At 33.9% G+C, this 20417-nt stretch overlaps 1 protein-coding gene across 2 annotated transcripts in view; it reads right to left on the bottom strand.

Moving 5' to 3' along the window:
* Positions 1-7642: 7642 nt before the first annotated feature.
* The window catches only part of LOC123548632 (terminal nucleotidyltransferase 4B-like), a 53726-nt gene continuing 40951 nt past the window's right edge, over positions 7643-20417 (bottom strand). For both annotated transcript variants that reach the window (XM_045336073.2, XM_045336074.2), the window contains exon 11: positions 7643-20236. In XM_045336073.2, the coding sequence (XP_045192008.2) occupies positions 19727-20236 (510 nt within the window). In that variant the 3' untranslated portion in view covers positions 7643-19726. The remainder of the gene's footprint in view (positions 20237-20417) is intronic.

The raw sequence follows: 20417 nt of genomic DNA, 5'->3' as shown, positions 1-20417 counted from the left end.
TGTGTCAGTTTTATGTATGTAAAGACAGCCAGCATGATCGTGATTCCTGTGAAAAACCCGAACAAACCCCATGTTTACAAAACATTTATCGGTCAGCGGAGTTTAGATTGAAATTTTACTAGAGCTTCAAGACTAAAGTCCAATTGATAGCGGCCATCAATACTGAATAATCACTTGAAAGTACTCATTAACTTGACATATAATTTCAAACATGCAATTTAGATACAAATAACAATAGTAGTTTCATTATTAGACTCAGCTCAGTCTAAAAATGTTTCGTGAGCATACGGCCTGGTGACGCAGTCGTAACCTAACATAGAACGTTCGACCCAATACAACATGGTCAACAAGTAGATCACGACTTCCCTTGAATGGATTCAGTAATTGACTCATTTTATAGAGATAGTTTCTTTAAACAGACATGATAAGTAGCTGTAAACTTCATTTTTTAAGTCTTCAAAATTATTTTCGAACGAGTTTTCTATTGAAGTTCTTTATATATATAGATAAACTGTTCAAGCCTCAAATCAGATTTTAGCTTACGATCAAAGGGAGGTAATCACTTAAAAAAACGAATGAAAAAAATATATGTTAATTGATACAGCTAGGACAAATTGATTATGAATTTACTTTGCATCACTGGCGCTGTTGGTCCTTTGAGCTTACTGGCAAATAAAATATTATCAGAACCTTTAACTGATCCCAAAATGACGTTTTATCTTTAGTTACTTATCCAATGCAGGAAAAAAGTTCCAAAAAGGAATTCAAGCCAAACTCTGAAAATTAGGCAGGGCAGGATTTTTAGATTTTAATTGAACGATGTATTTCACATTTATCTAAAATAAAATCATTTAAACGAAATATTAGCATCATATCTTTATTCATATGTATGCATTACGTAATAAGGCATTTAAAAAGCATCTTTTAAAAAATAATTGCCGTAACTGTTTATAAATTCGACTAGATATTGATGTTATCAAGTACCCCACCCATCTGCAGTAACATTGTTAATACATTTTTGTGTTTTACGAATCCACTTTATTTTTTTTCTTTTTACACATGTTTTGTGTTCAACCCCTTTAACTTAAATGCCGATGAGTTTGATATAAATTCCACGTCCTAAATTTTGTCACCTTATGTTCTGAATTTTGACATCCCAATGATTTTCAATACTAAACATGGCCTGCCAGTATTTGCTATAAATCTTAAAATGTCGAACAATACAAATATGGTCCATACTAACGGCCACAATGCGTTATTAGACATTCACAATGCGTTATTAGACATTCACAATGCGTTATTAGACATTACTTCAGAATTCGAGATGTAATATCTCAAAAAGGTGCCAAAATATTTTCGAGGACTTTTCTGTTTCTAATTTCCTTACATTCTACTTATGTCACATCAACATGTTCATGTTGGAAGTAGTTCAACCCCAAAAGTTAAATTGACAAGTCTAATTACCGGGTGTTATTATGATGTTCTAACAGTGACATTGTTGTTTCACCCGTACACCCTATAGATTGTTAACGGCATGGTGCAGTAACTAGTATACGATGCGAAGATTAACATTACACTTCTTCAGTGTTTTCGCATCGTATTACTTAGGGCGAAGTTATGGAAATATCAAACTCCTACGCATTGATCTCCTTTGCCGCTTCGCTTATTGAACACTGCCAACATAACATTCACGTGACCATTGTTCATCACGTGATAATCGGTATAAAAATAAACTTATATATTAAATTAATGATATAATACATCACACTTTTACCGTACCCAACTGGTACATTGACAATAACAGCAAGAAAATATTTAAAAGCCTCTCTCTGTTTCGGCTTTAGGTCAGTCGCAGCATTTTTATAGTGAATGGCGTCAAAGATTAACTCGACATTCAGTTTACGAACTGGTCGTGTAAATAAATACCCATTTTTATTCAGAATCGATATTTTTTATTATGGACCAAAAACCAGGGTAAACTTCGAAAACATTGGAAAAAAATAACTAAACAGCTATGTAAATAACTTTGCTGAATTTTAGATAAACTAGAATGTGTCTGTAGGACACAAGGTGTGCCCCCACTGGTACATTTGTCACAAATAAGGGGAGGGAGGGGGCTGACAATAATTCAAATGTTAGCATTAAGTGGGCATAGCCTCAACAAACATTTTATGAAAAGGATTCATTATTCTAGGCCATATACTTTTTCAGTTATGAGCATCACAAACATAAAAATCATTTATTTTGGCTATTTCAAGGGCCATAACTCTGTAATAAGCACTAAGGTTCTCAAGAAGAATGCCAAGTGTGCAAGGTCACATCATGATAAAGACTCAAGCAAGGTTTCATGAATTTACATCAAATACTTTTTGTTTAGAGCTAGGCTAATAATTAGGTGAAAATGTACATTTTCGACTATTTCAGGGGCCATAACTTAAAAATAGGGGGTAAGGCCAGCCAAAAAAATAAAATGTGTGCATGTTTATGTCATGATAAAGACTCATGCAAGTTTTCATCCATTTATATCATATACTTTTTGAGCTAGGTGTGTCACAAGGTAAAAATGTGCATTTTTAACTATTTCAGGGGTCATAACTCAAACAAGAGGGCCATGATGGCCCTATATCGTTCACCTGTTATCATTGCACTTGAGGACAAGAAGGTCATCAGAAAAATATCTAAGTCCAAAGGACAGGAACAAAGGAAAGAAATTTAACCAAAAAGAAAAACAAAATTCTTACATATGTCAAAATACACCTAAAAATTGGAGGTACCATCTATGTTGTACCACATAAAAGGGGTCTCGGTTTTTCCCTACGGCCAATAATAAAAAAGTTACTAAAAATAAGCTATTTATAGTAACGTAAAAGGGAAGTAATTAAAAAGAAAATTATTGTAAGTGAACAAAAGAAGGATCTGCCAAATAAATCTGTTGACATAAATGAAATTTCAGATCAGTATCTTCATTAGTTACGGAGATATACCCAATTTAATTTGAAATAAAGGGAGGTAATTTGACATAAAATCAGTCCATAGTTATCTACCCTGATTGACTCAGTCCAACTAATGACAATAAAGAAATTTCAGATAAGTCCTATAAGTACTTACTGATATAAATCCATTTTGACTACAATCAGGGGAGATAATTGGATATAAAATAACTCTGGAAACTACGATTGGATCTGATTTGTTATGGAATCCAAGATTTATTGTTGTTGAAGATATTTTGGAAGTTTGTATCAAATAAAACCATAAATGAAGTCTCTATATGGCTGCAAAAGCCAAAATAGCCAATTTTGGACCTTTAAGAGGCCAAAACTCTGGAACTCATGATGGAATCTGGCCAGTTCAAGAAAGGAACCAAGATCTTGTGGTGATACAAGTTGTGTGCAAGTTTGGTTAAAATCAAATCATAAATGAAGTTGCTATTGTGCAGACAAGGTCTAAATAGCTAATTTTGGCCCTTTCAGGGGCCATAACTATGGAACCCATTAGGGGATCTGGCTGGTTCAACAAAGGAACTAAGATCTTATGGTAACACAAGTTTTGTGCAAGTTTGATTACATTTAAATCATAAATGAAGCTGCTATTGTGCAGACAAGGTCAAAATAGCTAATTCTGGCCCTTTCAGGGGCTATAACTCTGGAACCCATAATGGAATCTAGCCAGTTCAAGAAAGGAACCAAGATCTTATAGTGATACAAGTTGTGTGCAAGTTTGGTTAAAATAAAATCATAAATGAAGCTGCTTTTGTGCAGACAAGGTCAAAATAGCTGATTTTGGCCCTTTTAGGGGCCATAACTCTGGAACCCATAAAGGAATCTGGCCAGTTCAAGAAACGAATCAAGATCTTACGGTGATACAAGTTGTGTGCCAGTTTGGTAAAAATCAAATCATAAATAAAGCTGCTATTGTGCAGACAAGGTCAAAATAGCTGATTTTGGCCCTTTCAGGGGCCATAACTCTGGAACCCATAATGGGATCTGGCCAGTTCAACAAAGGAACCGAGATCTTATGGTGATACAAGTTGTGTGCAAGTTTGGTTAAAATAAAATCATAAATGAAGCTGCTATTGTGCAGACAAGGTCAAAATAGCTGATTTTTGCCCTTTCAGGGGCCATAACTCTGGAACCCATAACAGAATCTGGCCAGTTCAAGAAAGGAACCAAGATCTTATGGTGATACAAGTTGTGTGCCAGTTTGGTAAAAATCAAATCATAAATAAAGCTGCTACTGTGCAGACAAGGTCAAAATAGCTGATTTTGGCCCTTTCAGGGGCCATAACTCTGGAACCCATAATGGGATCTGGCCAGTTCAAGAAAGGAACCGAGATCTTATGGTGATACAAGTTGTGTGCAAGTTTGGTTAAAATAAAATCATAAATGAAACAACTATCGTGCAGACAAGAAATTGTTGATGGACGGACGCACGGACGCACGCACGGACTGACGACGGACGAAGGGTGATCACAAAAGCTCACCTTGTCACTATGTGACAGGTGAGCTAAAAATATGGGGCAGAGGTAGACAAAAAATAGGAGGTGCGCAAGATCATATCATGATAAAAAAACCTTATGCAAGGTTTCATCCATTTATATCATATACGTTTAGCTAGGCGCGTCACAAGGTGAAAATGTGCATTTTTTGGCTATTTCAGGGGTCATAACTCTGGAAATTGGGGACGGACCCAGATGAAAAATAGGAGGTGCGCAAGTCCATATCATGATGAAGACTCATGCAAAGTTTCGTGAAATTATATCAAATACTTTTTGAGCTAGGCGTGACACAAGGTAAAAATGTGCATTTTTGACTATTTCAGGGGCCATAACTCTGAAAATAGGGGGCGGAGACAGACGAAAAATAGGAGGTGCGAAGTTCATATCATGATAAAGACTCATGCATATATCAAACACTTCTGAAGCTAGGCGCGTCACGAACTTCGGACGGACGCACAGACAAGCTCCGACAAGACCAAAATCTATAAGCCGTCACCACTCATGGGGTAGGGGGCACAAAAAATTTGTTTTGGCAATGATCAATGATCGAAGCGGCAAGGGAGATCACTGCGTAGGAGGCGGTGTTAATAGAACTTTGATGCCTGTAGGCCAAAGCGTTCTGCAGCTATTGATCGGAAACCGTTTTCGGTCTTAAAGTCACTGTGACCTTTGTACTAATTTACCACAGGCAATCATCCTATGAAGATTGACGCCTGTAGGCATATGCGTTCTTCAGTTATCAATCGAAAACGGACTGACGGTCCCACTACTATATGCCTCCCCTTTGTGGGTAGTCAATCTGACGAAGATCTAAGAATGACCCATTTACATTCGTCTTCTGTATATTTTGGATTTCCGATATTGCTATTTTTATTTTTGCAAATATATTTTCATTTGAACCAACCAGACGACTTGTTTCAACAAGCATTCGTCTGAATAATCAAAACAGCGTCGAAAGTGAAAGGGTGAGAAAAATGTGCAGTCAGTCCGGGGCTCGAACCCGGAACCCCTCACTTACAGGGCGAGTGCTCTACCGACTGAGCTAATCGGCTGTCTGACACCTTACATGACGAAGTCCGTACCATGACATATGATTTCTCTCAAAACATGAGGGCGTAATCGCGATGTGGTCGTCATAAGAATTGTAACTATGAACAAGAGCTGTCAGAGGACAGCAACGCTCGACTATTCCAACAGCCTTGTCAATTGAATGAAAACAACAGTCGAAAAAGGGGCATAATTTTGTAAAATTGCAAAACATGGTTATTGAACCTGCACCGTGCTTATCAGCTCATAACAGTGTACAAGTGTGTGAAGTTTCAATCCATTCCAATTAGTGGGTACTGAGATACCAACTTACATATAAGAATTCAACCAAAAACTGCTAAGTTGAAAAAGGGGCATACTTTTGTAAAATGCAAAGTAGAGTTATTGAACCTTTACACTGCATGTCATATCATGACAGTGAACAAGTGTGTGAAGTTTTCAACCCTTTCCCATTAGTGGATACTGAGATACCTGCTTACATACAAAAACTTAACCAAAAACCTCCAAGTCGAAAAAGGGGCATAATTTTGAAAAAATGCAAAGTAGAGTTATGTGACTTGCTTAGTGCATGTCAGATCATGACAGTGAACAAGTGTGTGAAGTTTCAATCCATTGCCATTAGTGAGTATTGAGATACCAGCTTACATACTAAACCGTAACCAAAAATTTCTAAGTCGAAAAAGGGGCATAATTTTGTAAAAAAGCAAGAGAGTTATGGAACCTGTGCAATGTAAGTCAGCTTATGACAGTAAATAAGTGTGTGAAGTTTCAATCAATTCCAACTAGTGGTAACTGAGATACCAGCTTACATACAAAAACTTAACCAAATCGGGACGCCGACGCCGACGCACAGGCGAGTCCAATAGCTACTTTTCTATGAATAGTTGAACTAACAAGAGCTGTCTGATGACAGCGCGCTCGGCTATTCGAAGAATTGATTGAAGAATGGGGTCAAAATATTAAATAGATATTCAGACAAAAGAAAAAAATAGATTAGACAAATAATGTTCCAGTATTTGTGGATTTCAATAAGTCTTGCACTAAATGGCAATGTGTGTACCAATTTCAAAGTCTAAAAAGGGCCATTATTCAGCCAAAAGAGTAGTCAGAGTTATGTACTCTTGCCTAAAGATGGAAATCATAATGATAAGCAAGTGTACAAATTTTAAAAGCTACATGTCAAATAGTTTTGACAAAACATGGACTTGTATGAAAACAAAACAGTTTTCCAAGTCCAAAAAGGGCAGTAATTCAGCCAAAATAGATGATAGAGTTATGTTCTCTTTCCTACAGATAAAGACTATTATAATGAATAATTGATAAAAGTTTCAAAGCCATATGTCAAACACTTTACACAAAATATGAACTGGTACGAAAAACTTAACCAAGATTTCTAAGTCAAAAAGGGCCATAATTCAGCCAAAATTCTTGATGGAGTTATGTACTCTTGCCTATAACTGGACATGGTGATGGTAAACAAGTGTTGAAAGTTTCAAAGCTTTACCTCAAAAGACTTTGTCAAAATATGAACGGTAACGAAAAACTTAACCAAGATTTCAAAGTCAAAAGGGGGCATAATTCAGCCAAAATCCTTGATGGAGTTATGTACTCTTGCCTTTAACTAGACACGGTGATGCTAAACAAGTGTTGAAAGTTTCAAATCATTGTCTCAAAAGACTTTGCCAAAATATGAACTGGTATGAAAAACTTAACCATGATTTCTAAGTCAAAAGGGGCCATAATTCAGCCAAAATCCTTGATAGAGTTATGTGCTCTTGCCTACAACTGGCCATGGTGATTGTAAACAAGTGTTGAAAGTTTCGAAGCTTTATCTCAAAAGACTTTGTCAAAAAGTGGACTGGTACGAAAAACTTAACCAAGGTGTGATGCCGACGCCGACACCGATGCCGTGGTGAGTAGGATAGCTCTACTTATTCTTCGAATAGTCGAGCTAAAAACCCAAGCTAAATATAGATTTTTAAACACAAAATGTCATAAGTATGTGTCTGCTCTTCAAGTGCAGCCCTATACACAACCCCTACTTGGATAGAGCATGAACATTCAGTTGTCAAGTCTTGGAAAATGAATATAACTCAAAGATCAATTTTACATTTTATTTATTTTTTTGTCATGTTTTAAAAAGGATTTTATAATTTTTATTCATCAATTACATCACATATTTTTAAACATTTATTTCAACAACTCATGAAATTATTATACATCATATAATGGGGATATCAGAAAACAAAAACTGCCTTAATCGTCCACTTTAAAACGAATTTGTAAGTACATAAATAGTTGCTTTAGTAAGTTTTCACCAAAAGTTTGTTTCTATATCTGAGGAAATTTCAATACTTGAGTGGTGTATCGCAGAGATGAGAAACTCAAAATGTAAACATGATCAATTATTGTTAACTCTAAGAAAAGTACTTGCAAAATAAAGAAAGAAAAAATCAAGAAACGAAAGGAGATCTGCTGAAACTCACTGAATTTAAAGAACAAGTAGCAACAGTTTTCTTCCATATGCAAGTATAAGTTTTAACATTTTTTAATACCGTATTCCCCAGTTTAAATGCCCATCCCCACTTTTATACCAACATCAGAAACGAGTTTTAGCATTACTTTTGTAACAATAATTAAAATCATTTGTTTGGCCCATACATGCCCCATGTTTGCAAAATGCAACAAATTTTGCAGAGATAAACAGCAATTTGCTTTGGCTTTTCTACATGTATTTAGGAAAAAAATGAATAACTGAGGACCTCAAATTGTGTATTTTGTCATGTTAAAAAAACTCCTAAGCTAACTGGAAATGTCCTTTTTACAAATCTTTTAAAACCTGAATTTCTAGAATGCTGCCAGATTGTTTTTCATCCCATGATGGATCTCAATTAAATCCTTTAACAGAAACCGCATTTTCAATAATTCCTAAGATGCCTGAAAGAAAAAAAATATGCAAAAACGAAACAGCTGATAATTTTTTTTAAAATTCTGATTTTGATAAAATGCTTACTAATGTATAGGAGATCCAAAATAGATACTAACTGATAAAACAATGGCAATAATGCTACAAAATAAACAAGTGAATGAAGTACTGCCATGCAATACCAAGTCCATAAAGTCAAGGTTAGTTTGATTTTAAAAGATGTGATGGGGGATTCTTGTCACTTGTTTTATGGGTGTACATTTAACTTGGGTTTGAATTACCGCCCTGCCCAGTTTAAGCAAAGTAGTGAAATGTTAAAAGATGATATCAATTCTTAGCGCAAATAACATAATAAGCCATGGTTATTTATTCAATAGATCCTTATTTTTAAATGACAATATATTTATTTTTAATTTTAATAACATTTCATTTTTAAATTGGTGGGAAAATATATAAGAAATTATCACATTAAAGGAAAGTAATTCTGAAGAAAATACACCAACATTTTTTTAACTGAGTCCATATGACGCGTGAGCTTAGATAAAAATATGGATAGGACAAGATCAATGTTGACTTTGGAACTTCAAGTGAGACTTTGACCTTCAGGTCAAGGTTTTGCACCTGGCATGTCACCATGGGGAATATTTGTGCAAGTAATGTTAAAATCCCTTTATGGACCAAACAGGAAATAAAATTTATTGACATTTGACCTCTAATGTGACCCTGACCTTTGTGCTAGGAGTCTGGGTGTTGTGCATGACACTTGTCTGATTACTGGACACATTTATGCCATGTTATATTGTAATCCCTTAATGGATGGAAGAGTTCTGGACTGGGCACAAAACAAATCCTTTTCATGCCATGTTAACCTTTGACCACCAAGAGTGACCCCGACCTTTCAGTTAAGGGTCTGAAAGTTGTGCATGACACATCATCTTATTATGGGGAACATTTCTGCCAAGCAATAATAAAATCTCTCCATGCATTATCGAGTAAAAAGACCTGTTGACATTTGACCTCGAAATATGACCTTGACCTTTAAGCTAGGGGTCCGGGTTTTGCGCATGACATGTCTCGTCATGGGAAACATTTGTGCTAAGTAATATTTAAATCCTATGATGATTGACAGAGTTACGGACCGGACAGGAAATTGTGGATGGACTGACGGAAAAACGCAATCCTATAGTTCCGGAAACTGGTTTTCAACCAGTAAGGGACTAGTAATGTATAAAATAACTTCCTCAAATAAATTAACTTAACATGTGGTACAAATTTTCCTGCATTTAGTGATCAACCTTGATTCCAGTAAATAATGTAGTTTATATGTTAATTTAACAAGAAATGTAAGGAAATGACACGAGTCTCCACTGATAACCAATTGGAGATAAATTGGAAAGCAATTTCCAGACTCAATGTTATCTTGACTTTTGACCTTTACTAACACGAAACAATAGGCATCAACGACCTATGAAGTTTAAACACCATTCGTTCAAATATTCTACAGTTATTGATCAGCAATTACTTTGACTCCATAAGGTCATTATGATTTAGACTGTTGACTGACTAAACTTAAAAATCCAAGCATACTCATGTAATACATTGAAAACTATTTTGAGTCTTTTTTAACATTAACATACTGACCCCTATACATCTTCTACAGGAAATTTATCATCCTATAAAATTTGATGCCCATAGGTTTAACTAGAGCTGTCACAGGAGTGATTAATTATACCCCTACAATACGGCCTTGTCACAGAAGTAAGCAAATGTCAAAGTCGAACCTAAAAATCAATAGGGGTCATCTGCTGGTCATGATCAACCTCCCTATTAAGTTTCGTGATCCTAGGCACAAGCGTTCTCAAGTCCTCTTCAAGAGACCATTTAATTGTTGCAGGTCACTGTGACCTTGACCTTCGACCTGCAACCTCAAAATTAATAGGTGTCATCTGCTGGTCATTACCAACCATCCTATCAACATTCATGGTCCTAGGCCCAAGCGTTCTCAAGTGAATGTCTGGAAATGGTTTAACTGTTACAGGTCACTGTGACCTTGGCCTCTTACCTCAAAATAAATAGGGGTCATTTGCTGGTCATGACCAACCTCCCTATCAACTTTCATGACCCTAGGTCCAAGCGATCTCAAGATATTATCCGGAAAACTGTTCCAGGCCATTGCGACCTTGATCCTTGACTTACTGACCTCAGTCAAACTTGACCTGTATTTTATGTTGTTAAACCTGTGTACCAAAATTTATGATCCTAGGTCCAAGCTTTCTCAAGTTATCATCCGGAAACCGTTTAACTGTTCTGGGTCATTGTGACCTTGACCTTTGACCTACTGACCAAAAAGTCGAACTTGACCTGTACTTTACAATTTTACACTGGTGTATCAAAATTTATGATCCTTGGACCAAGTGTTCTCAAGTTATCATATGGAAACCGTTTAACTATTGTGACCTTGACCTTTGACCTACTGACCTCAAAGTTGAACTTGACCTGTATTCTAATATGTTACACCTGTATACCAAAAATTATATAAATCTGTCAAGCCTTTCATTATTTCAGTTATTGTCCGGAAATCAAGAACACCAAAGGACCGACAAGCTCACTCCTATATACCCCGCCCCCAAACTTCGTTTTGTATGTGTGGGGAGGGGGGGGGGGGTATGTATAATGATGCTATTAAGTTTGGCAGCCACAGGCCTGACCACTAACCTGCTGACTGGACATCAAATGGTCTATGAATTGACCAACAGACTGACTAACATAAGCAAAATAATATACCATATTTTCTTTAATGGTGCGGGGGAGGGGGGTAAAAATTTATAATTTAAATTGATGGTCAGCCAAGTCTTATATACTGGTAAGAAAAAATGACAGATAAAAAATTCTTTTCATCAAGCCATTCTAAAATGGCTCTTATTTGCCTCTTCTAAATAAGGATTTCATACCTGGACTTGTATTTACACAAACACATACACCAGTCCATGAAAACATGACAAGTTGTTACAGTGAATATTAAAACATCATGAAGATACTTTACAACCATGCTAAAACAAAATACATTTAAAACCATTTTGTCTAAAATTAAAACGTCATATCTTTTTCATATTTAACTAACTCATTTTATAAATCAAGAATTTAAATGCGTAATATCATGCTATGTCTTTGGTAAAATGTTCTTAAAAAGCCTTCATTTATTTCAAAAATGAGGATGGTTGATCAAGATCGGTATAATGAAGAAAAAAAAACAGAGAAAAGTTAATGAAAATTTACCCATGGTTTATACTGTTCTTTTTGTTACCAAAGTACACATATCAGGATAATCAATCAAAATAAATTGTTCATTCAGAATTTTTCTCGACTGTTGTATGGCTATGAATATCATATTTTTATCTTAAATAACACTTTCTATATAATTTCAGCCAAATATTTTTTGAGAAGATATAGCAAAAATAAATGCATTTAAAAACTCTTGTCTAATTTCAGCTGTTGAAAGTTCCAAGACACTTGAATGTCTCATTCAGTATTCATCAAAAACCATTAACCCTGTTCATTTAAATCACATGTTAGCAGAACAAGTTTGTCAGACAAACGAATCAAAGCATTGTAAGTATATACATATAAAAAAGTAAACTGCTGGTTAAAAGGGCAAGTTTCCGACTAAGCATCAAAGTTTTGATTTTTTCAACAGACAGCAATGAATTTTAATTACCAAAAACCAATTACTGGTATCAATGCTTTCTAAGTTTGTACTTTTGAAAGCAATATACTGAACAATTTTATGTCTTCTTTTAACATCAAATTTCTGATGAATGACTACATCCTTTCTGGGACTTTTTCTACTTTTTAAAAAGGCTACTCGAGAGTTTTTATATATAAACACTGGAACTCAATGAATCACTTTACAAATAACCATCTTTTCAAATAACTTACTAATGAAATCATTCTACTTGTTGTTAAGTACAGTCAAACACATACAGTTAAGGTCAAATCGTGGCCTCAACGCAAAACTAGTCTATCTGCTTCTATTTCTATATACACATAGACTAGTTTCGCGTTGAGGCGACGAAATGGAGACTTTCCAGCTTTCAAAAGTGGAAGATCAGGACATTATCAGGCATGTGTTGGCACCATGACAGTACTACTAATATTCCATAGACTAGCTGGATGGCTTCCTCACATGAAAACATTTGGTTCTGAAGCTACTATAATGAAGACCAAAAAGCACTTCCAATTAAAAATAATATTAGAATCTGGAAACATGCCCCTTTAACCATCCTGTTTTAACCAACCATTTTTTAACACAATCAAACACTACAATTCATTTAAACACTGCTAAAATACATTCGCAATTTAATCGAAACAATCATGATATACATTTATGCTAATTCTGCAAACTACATACATTTATGCAATGATCAGTTCCTGATATACAAAATTATACCATCATTTCTTTTTAACATTCTAACATAACAGTTAACATCCGAACTTCACAATTAACATTCTTACTTAACATTTTAAATCCTAGGTACCTTTTTTGTTATGCAATACTGCAGGTAAGATCAACTTCAGTAGATAATGTATCACATTATAACAAAAAGCACCATATGGCATTTTATTCACCACTTTATTGCAGATTTTTAGAAAACCTTATAATGATATTTTACCCTCAAAAGAAAGACAATTTGAGGGCTCAAAGCGAAACTAGTCAAAGTGTATATAGAAATAGAAGCAGATAGTCTAGCTTCGCTCTGAACCCTCGAAATTTGCAGTATTATATTGATATTGTTATGTTTTACTTTGTTTCTCACGTAGAACTTTAATCTCTGCTGAAAGACTATTACTTGATTAATGAGAATGCTGTGCTCAAAACAATTATGACTTGAAAAACTGATACTGACTGCCACTTAGTTTAACAATGTGCAAAGGGACAGAACTTTGTTGGGTTATAATATGACAAGTGAAGAGTTGTGTTTCAGTCAATATGAACTTTTTTTTAATTGTCTATACGTAGGTCAACAATTTTCCAGACAGGACAACAGAACTACATACTGACCCAAAACTATGACTCTTCTTGTGTAAAATTACCTTACTTCAGGGCCTTTTTGCATGTTGTGGCACATCATTTTCACATTTCTTTTATAGAAAGACATAAATAAACTCATAAAATATAGTGTAAAATAAAAGTTGAAAAAAAATTATATAAAACTAAAGGGGTCAAATGTAAATGTTTGGCCTACTAACTATAGATAGAACAGATATGCTGAATTTCTTTACTGGTAAATAAACATCTTTAAAAAAATTCACAGTATAGAGGATTTGACAAATAATAATTTATCTGACATTTTGTCAAATAATCAGCTTATGCTCTATGAAAACCCTTGCTAAAAAGGTAAATATAAAAAATCAAATGTCCAACTACATGTATACATGTGGTGCATCATTATACTTTTTATGCCTTTATTTGGAAACAAAACAAGGCAATTAAATCCAAGTTCTACAATACTTTAAATGTAAATACACCTACCTTTCAATATTTTAATGATGAAATGAAATGGCTTAACCTGTGTACCAAAGTCTTGATAATTCTGTCTGTAACCAAGTTGCACTTTGAAAATTAACGGCTACAATTCTGCTTTTAGAAAGTTAATACACATTTATTTGAAAACCTATTCCATATAAATCTGTAAAATAGAACATTATAAAGAACTGGAATTTAATATCTATTGGAACTTGACATATTCTCCTTGAATAGAACTGCAGAGAAATTGCTGAGTGCTATTACCGGTCTTCTACCTTACATACATTTAACATAAATGAAAACATTTCTTCTGTCAATATCTACACTATCCAACAAGAATTCATATTGTTCATACATACAATGTAAACTTACAACAGGATATTATCACAAATATATCATATTATATTTACATCACGTCTGAAGGCTAATAAAACAGTGGCTAGTTTCTACTCTCACCAGTATTTATTGTCATGAAAAACTTCAGCTAGCAAATAATGCAAACATAAATACCTCATTTTTTTAATTTTACATCAATACATTTTTCTACTTCAATCTAATATAACCTATCATAATAGAATTCATTCAAAATCAAGGGCCTTCCTTTTTTAACTCATCTGCTTCAACCTTTCTTTCTTAAATCAACGGTTTTCACAAAGCAATTCAAATGTGCTGGTACCTCAGAATCTAGCCACATATTTATACAACCTTAATATAGGTTTAAATTATAAGCACTTTCTGTAATGAGATCATTTACAGCACATTAAACTTCAATTATTTTTCAATCATTAAGTACATTTCCCTTTGGCTAAAATAATCACAAGCTTTTAGCTTATACAACTATTCAGTGACATGAAATGAGTATATTTTTTTCATTTATAATTTTCTAGCCTCTTTATTTGTATAATTTTTTTATGCTGACATACAAGTATATCATACAAGTACCGACACTTATGAATACACCCTTTCCAACTGAGATTGGTGAATGCTTTTTATCATCTTTATTTATAAATATTCTTTTTACACAAACATTTTGTCTTATATCTATGCATGTCATTTCTTGCAAACATTAATTTCTCAAAAATACATCTGCAAACATTTTAATTAAAAGGTGACAGGAACTTAATACTTTTGATCAGCTCACTTGATCAGCACTTCTACAAAATATGAATTATTTACATGTACAGTACTTTCAAAAGACACTTCAGTGCAATTGTGTTTGTTTTAAAAGAACATTATTAACTTTCAAACATAAAAACTTTACTTTTTCTTTTTTTACAAAAGAAAGAAAATTCTTCATATAGATAAAATCCTACAGTTTGTTTATACTAAGAAGACAATATAAATCTCACAGGAAAACGTGCTTACTTTGCAACTTGCATCTTCTTACAATTCAACTTTTAATTCTAATCTTTGCCAAGTTACATGTATATCCATGCGGCATTCATGATTTGTTGATCAATAGCCTAAAATTGGCTTTCTTAAGTAAATAAATATCTTTTTCATGGTTTTGATATATCAATTTAAGAAAAGCTTCTAGTGCAAAAATCAAGTGAGCTGACAAAAAACACAATAATTCAGAAATTATTTACAATGACTAAAGAATATGACTAAAGAATATAATCCATTTGGCAAATTCACAACTTTGAGTTACGCAGTTTAATTTGAGCATAAGCAAAATATGCAAAAAAAAGTCACAGTGTAAAAATAACAGGTCTTCCTTTTAGGCTGGACCTCAGATCACAATTACTTTTACTGAAGAGAAAAAGAAATGCATAGTCATTGTTTCAACATAAACTAGGTCAAACTAATTTTTTTTTCACGATTCCAGAACTTCTCAAACAAAGAGCCTTTATGACACTAGGGCATAGCACTGAAGCAAACATATCTATTCTGACTGTGAAAGAACCACAATGCTAAAACATGGCACAAATCAGTGCTTATATAGAGGGAAAAAAAGAACTGTAATTTAATATCACAGGCGTATTTACTTCCTGGCTTTACACTGACTATGATAAAATGTGAAAAATCATTATGCTACTCGATTTAACAACTTTGGAATTTTCATTTGAGTGTTGTCATGTCAAAGGGTACCAGCAAGACAAATAGTGTATCCTCTGAAAAAATTCATTGAATTCAAAAATGCAAATACAGCATAGTTCAGCCTATTTCTCATTATTTCAACAAGTTACACTGCTTCATATTTTACCTTTTACAACAGGTTAACATAAAAGTGCTTTGAAACTTAAAAACTTATGTACCAGATTGTAAGTAGTACTACTATGCATTTCCTTTTCTTTGCAGGGTATAAGATTCAAATATTCAACAATTTTAATATCAAAGACTCGATATGCACTTTACAAGTCTTCCAACGCAACAATTAGCTATTTGCTTATATGTTTTAAATCACTTAACATTTTTGAAATTTTAAACACGTTTAGAAATTTCTATTATTAATAACATTTCAAAATTACAGCAAAATCAAAATATGCTATCACAAGATTTTATTAATTTCAATACCTCTACTCGTGTTGGAAGTCACAAATTGAGAATTGATATATAAACTGCAATTCTTCAAGTAGTTCACTCGTATTTTCATGGTAAATTGGAGCTATGTACAATCTAAGTTTTATACTGTATTTCTTGAAAGTGACCATCGAAATTAAGTACTTAATTTTACATTCTTCTGCAGTATGACCCCATGAAGTTCAAAATGTTTTGGAAGAGGGGTAGCTCTCCCCTAGACATTTTTGTAATGGATGAATGAAATGAACATTTGAGTATTCAAACAAGTATTTATTATGTGGTTTATTGACTTTTGCTTTATTCCTGCAACACTTTCTTGATTAAGAGTATGTAAGATTTTGGCAATAGTACCCTAAACGTGAAAGTGAGTTGTTGTAAATAAGCAAAACTTTATTAAATGCACACCAAGGTGTAGACACTTACTTTTCTCAAAAATATGAAAAAGGTTCTGCCTTGGACAAAACAATAGTCTTATTGTACATTAAGGATTTGTTTTTGTGCTATAATGAAGTTTACTTGTTAAACAATATACAATACATTTGTTTTTGTGACTTTTAATAATGGAGATTGTCTTAAATTTATAAGTAAATTTCATGAGGGCTCAAAAATATTTTAATATAATTTCTTTATGACTCATTATATAATTGTTTAAACATATGCCAAATTTCAAAAATGAACTTCATGTAACAAATATTTGCAAAAAAACTAACTGTTACATTAGAAGATGTGTTAAGTGTGTATATATATATATATATCCTAAAACTACTGGGTATGAAAACGACAGCAAACAAAATCTTTATTGCCAGTAAAACAGTAACCTTGCTAGTTCATTTTCAAGCATCTCCCTTATCTAGGATGACACAAAATTGCCAAATGTTATAAAACCTGAGATTAGAGATCAGTCTAAAACCGACAGCATCTCACTGGTTGTTTCAAAGCACAACCTTGAAAATGACCAATGACAAGGAAGCACTCTTAGACTGGTCTCAGAACTCAGGTTTTTAAACGTGAGGCCAGACTGAAATATAAAAAAAAAAATCCTCTAAAATTTCGTTCAGCTGTATGAAAAATTTCCACTGAATGTCACTTTTATCATTTTAAAGCCATTCTTACTCATAACAGAAGAACACAATTTCTATTCACCAAGTCATACTGTATTTCCTTTTAAATCTCAATTTTCCAAACAATTCTAACACGATCAACAATTATAGTTTAAATAGACAATGAGAAAAAATACTGCATCATAAAAAGCAGCAACAAATGACCAGTTTTTCTGTAAAACAATGCAGCTGAATTTTTAATACTGCATACAGAGTTGTGCATTCTCCAGAAGACAGTGATTTTACTTTCTTTAAATATTATGTCATTACCATGAAATACTGCTTAATACTCTTTTCAAGATAATGCAGGGTTAATACACCAAGAATCCTTCTTATATCATTTGAAAGACATATTTGGCCCAGTAGTTTTTGAAAAGCCTAAATGTATATGCACAGCTTAAGCCTGAAATTGCAAGTTTAAAAGGGGCATAATTTTGACATATTACAAACTAGAGATATGCAACTTGTCCTTGGAGGTCATCTTATTATGCCAAAGACATGTGTGAAGTTTGCAAGCATTTGGCCCAGTCTACATGCAAAACTTTAACCTGAAATTCTTAGTTAAAGCGGGGCATAACTTTCACGAAAAAAGTAAGTCTCGAGTTTATAATATCAAGTTTGTCTTGTGAGAGTATCTCTAGATGCTGTTTGTGTGATAACTGAAAGCATTAGGCCTAGTAAATTTAGAAAAACCTTCTAACATGCAAAAGTTCTGACGCAGACACACAGATGAAAGGATGACATCAGCTCTACTATATGAAAAATTTCAAGTATCAAAGTTTAAACATTTTGCTAACGATGTACCCTTTTTATTTTTGCTTGTTTTAGACTAATGCATAAAAAGGACCATTTTTTTCTGTAACAAGCAGTTAGGTTTCTTTGACTACTATGAAAATTCAAGTCTAATCAACACTGTATTTGATTCATCGTCAACTTCATTAAAGAACCTGTTTTAGCACCAAGTATATAGACAGCCTGTTCAAACACTATAAATGCACATAATATATATGTATTCAGAATATAATATAGAATGTAAGTGTTAAGTAAGACTAGATAAAATGAACATTTACCTTGAATAAAGCAACAGAGACATGCAGCAAGCCCAGTTACATATCAGGTTTACAGGAAGTAGATTTGAGCCGTGCCATGAGAAAACCAACATAGTGGCTTTGCGACCAGCATGGATCCAGACCAGCCTGCGCATACGCGCAGTCTGGTTAGGATCCATGCTGTTCGCTTTCAAAGCCTATTGCAATTAGAGAAACAGTTAGCGAGCAGCATGGATCCTGACCAGACTGCGCGGATGCGCAGGCTGGTCTGGATCCATGCTGGTCGCTAAGACACTATGTTGGTTTTCTCATGGCGCGGTTCATTTGTTCTATTATCTTTCACTTTTGTTAGAAGTTATCCGACTGGTTAAAACTGAATTAAAATCCTAAAACTAACCAACCAAAATTGATTACTCTTCTCACAAAAGAATAATCAATACAGCAAACTTTTCGTAAAAGTCATTAAAACATTACTGTTAAAGTATTGACAAGGATTAATGACGCAAGCTTATTTCCCTTATGTCTTAATGAAATATAGAAGTATCTTTCTGAGGCCTAGTGATATCAATGAATGAATCAACCTCACAACAAAAGACCCTTACAGTAAATTATTCTATTGCAAAGTTCACTTCTTTTTTTTTTTTCATTTACATACCATCTTTCTAATAAAAGAAATAAAACTGAATGCTTACTTACATCAATAAAAACATTATTAAAACTCCAAAATTAATGTGAAAAACCATAATATAACCAGAAGATACCTTATATCATTACACAGTCTCCTTTTCTCTTACGTTTCAACCTTTGTTTCTTAAACAACTAATACTACACAATTCTTATTAGTATATAAATGCAGATTTCAAAATAGTATTCTTTATGATCCAATGAAAGAATAAACACACCTGATGTCCATATTTCATAAATAATTACCCCATATTCATAAAAACAGGGAGAAACGCTTTCCACTAAAGACTAAAATATGATTTCTGTTGCTGTTGAGAAGTATTTACACACGCCCAGCTGCAGTTTTTATGCGCCCAAGATTTGGGCTTTCCAGATGGGTTACCTTGATGCGCTAGCTGAAGAGTAACTACCATTGCCATGTTGATTTCTGTCTTTGCTAGAAAATTCTTTCACTGTTTTACTGCCATTAGAGCTATTTCTTCTCCGTCTACGTGTAGAAGGATGATGATGTGTATTTTTGCTGCCCTGGTTACCATTCTGATGTTGCTTATAGTAGTATTTATTACTATGCGTGGAACTTTGCGGCCGAGAACCAGCATAGTAATAGCCACCATGTTCACTGTTTCTATTGTGATTATGCTCATGATACGGATAATTATTGCTGTAATTATTATTAACTGAGCTTGGACGATAGTTCGAAATAGAAGCTGTCGAGCGGTTCGATGATACACTACTCGAACTTCCATCACGACTCTGTGGGCTAAAGCTTTGAACTTGCTTCTGTTGGTCTCGGCTGTTGCGAAACTCACGAATTGATTCACTGGGTTTTTCAACAACATTTGGGACAAGAGCTTTCTTCTCTGACGAGGCCGTCTCTGCGTCTGAATCCTGAAACAAATAATAATACTCTAATAAAACACCTCAATAATAGGTTGATATTTTCTTGTACTTAAAAGTTTTCAGAATGAATCCATTTCTCTACATCAACAATTAACAACAACAAGTTCAAACCTGATCATCATTTTCTGTGTACGTTCTTATTACTTTGTTTACATTCTAGACATATTGG

This window comes from Mercenaria mercenaria, chromosome 6 (assembly GCF_021730395.1).
Source record: "Mercenaria mercenaria strain notata chromosome 6, MADL_Memer_1, whole genome shotgun sequence".
NCBI classification, from domain to species: Eukaryota; Metazoa; Mollusca; class Bivalvia; order Venerida; family Veneridae; genus Mercenaria; species Mercenaria mercenaria.
This window is presented reverse-complemented; position numbering and strand designations above follow the sequence as displayed.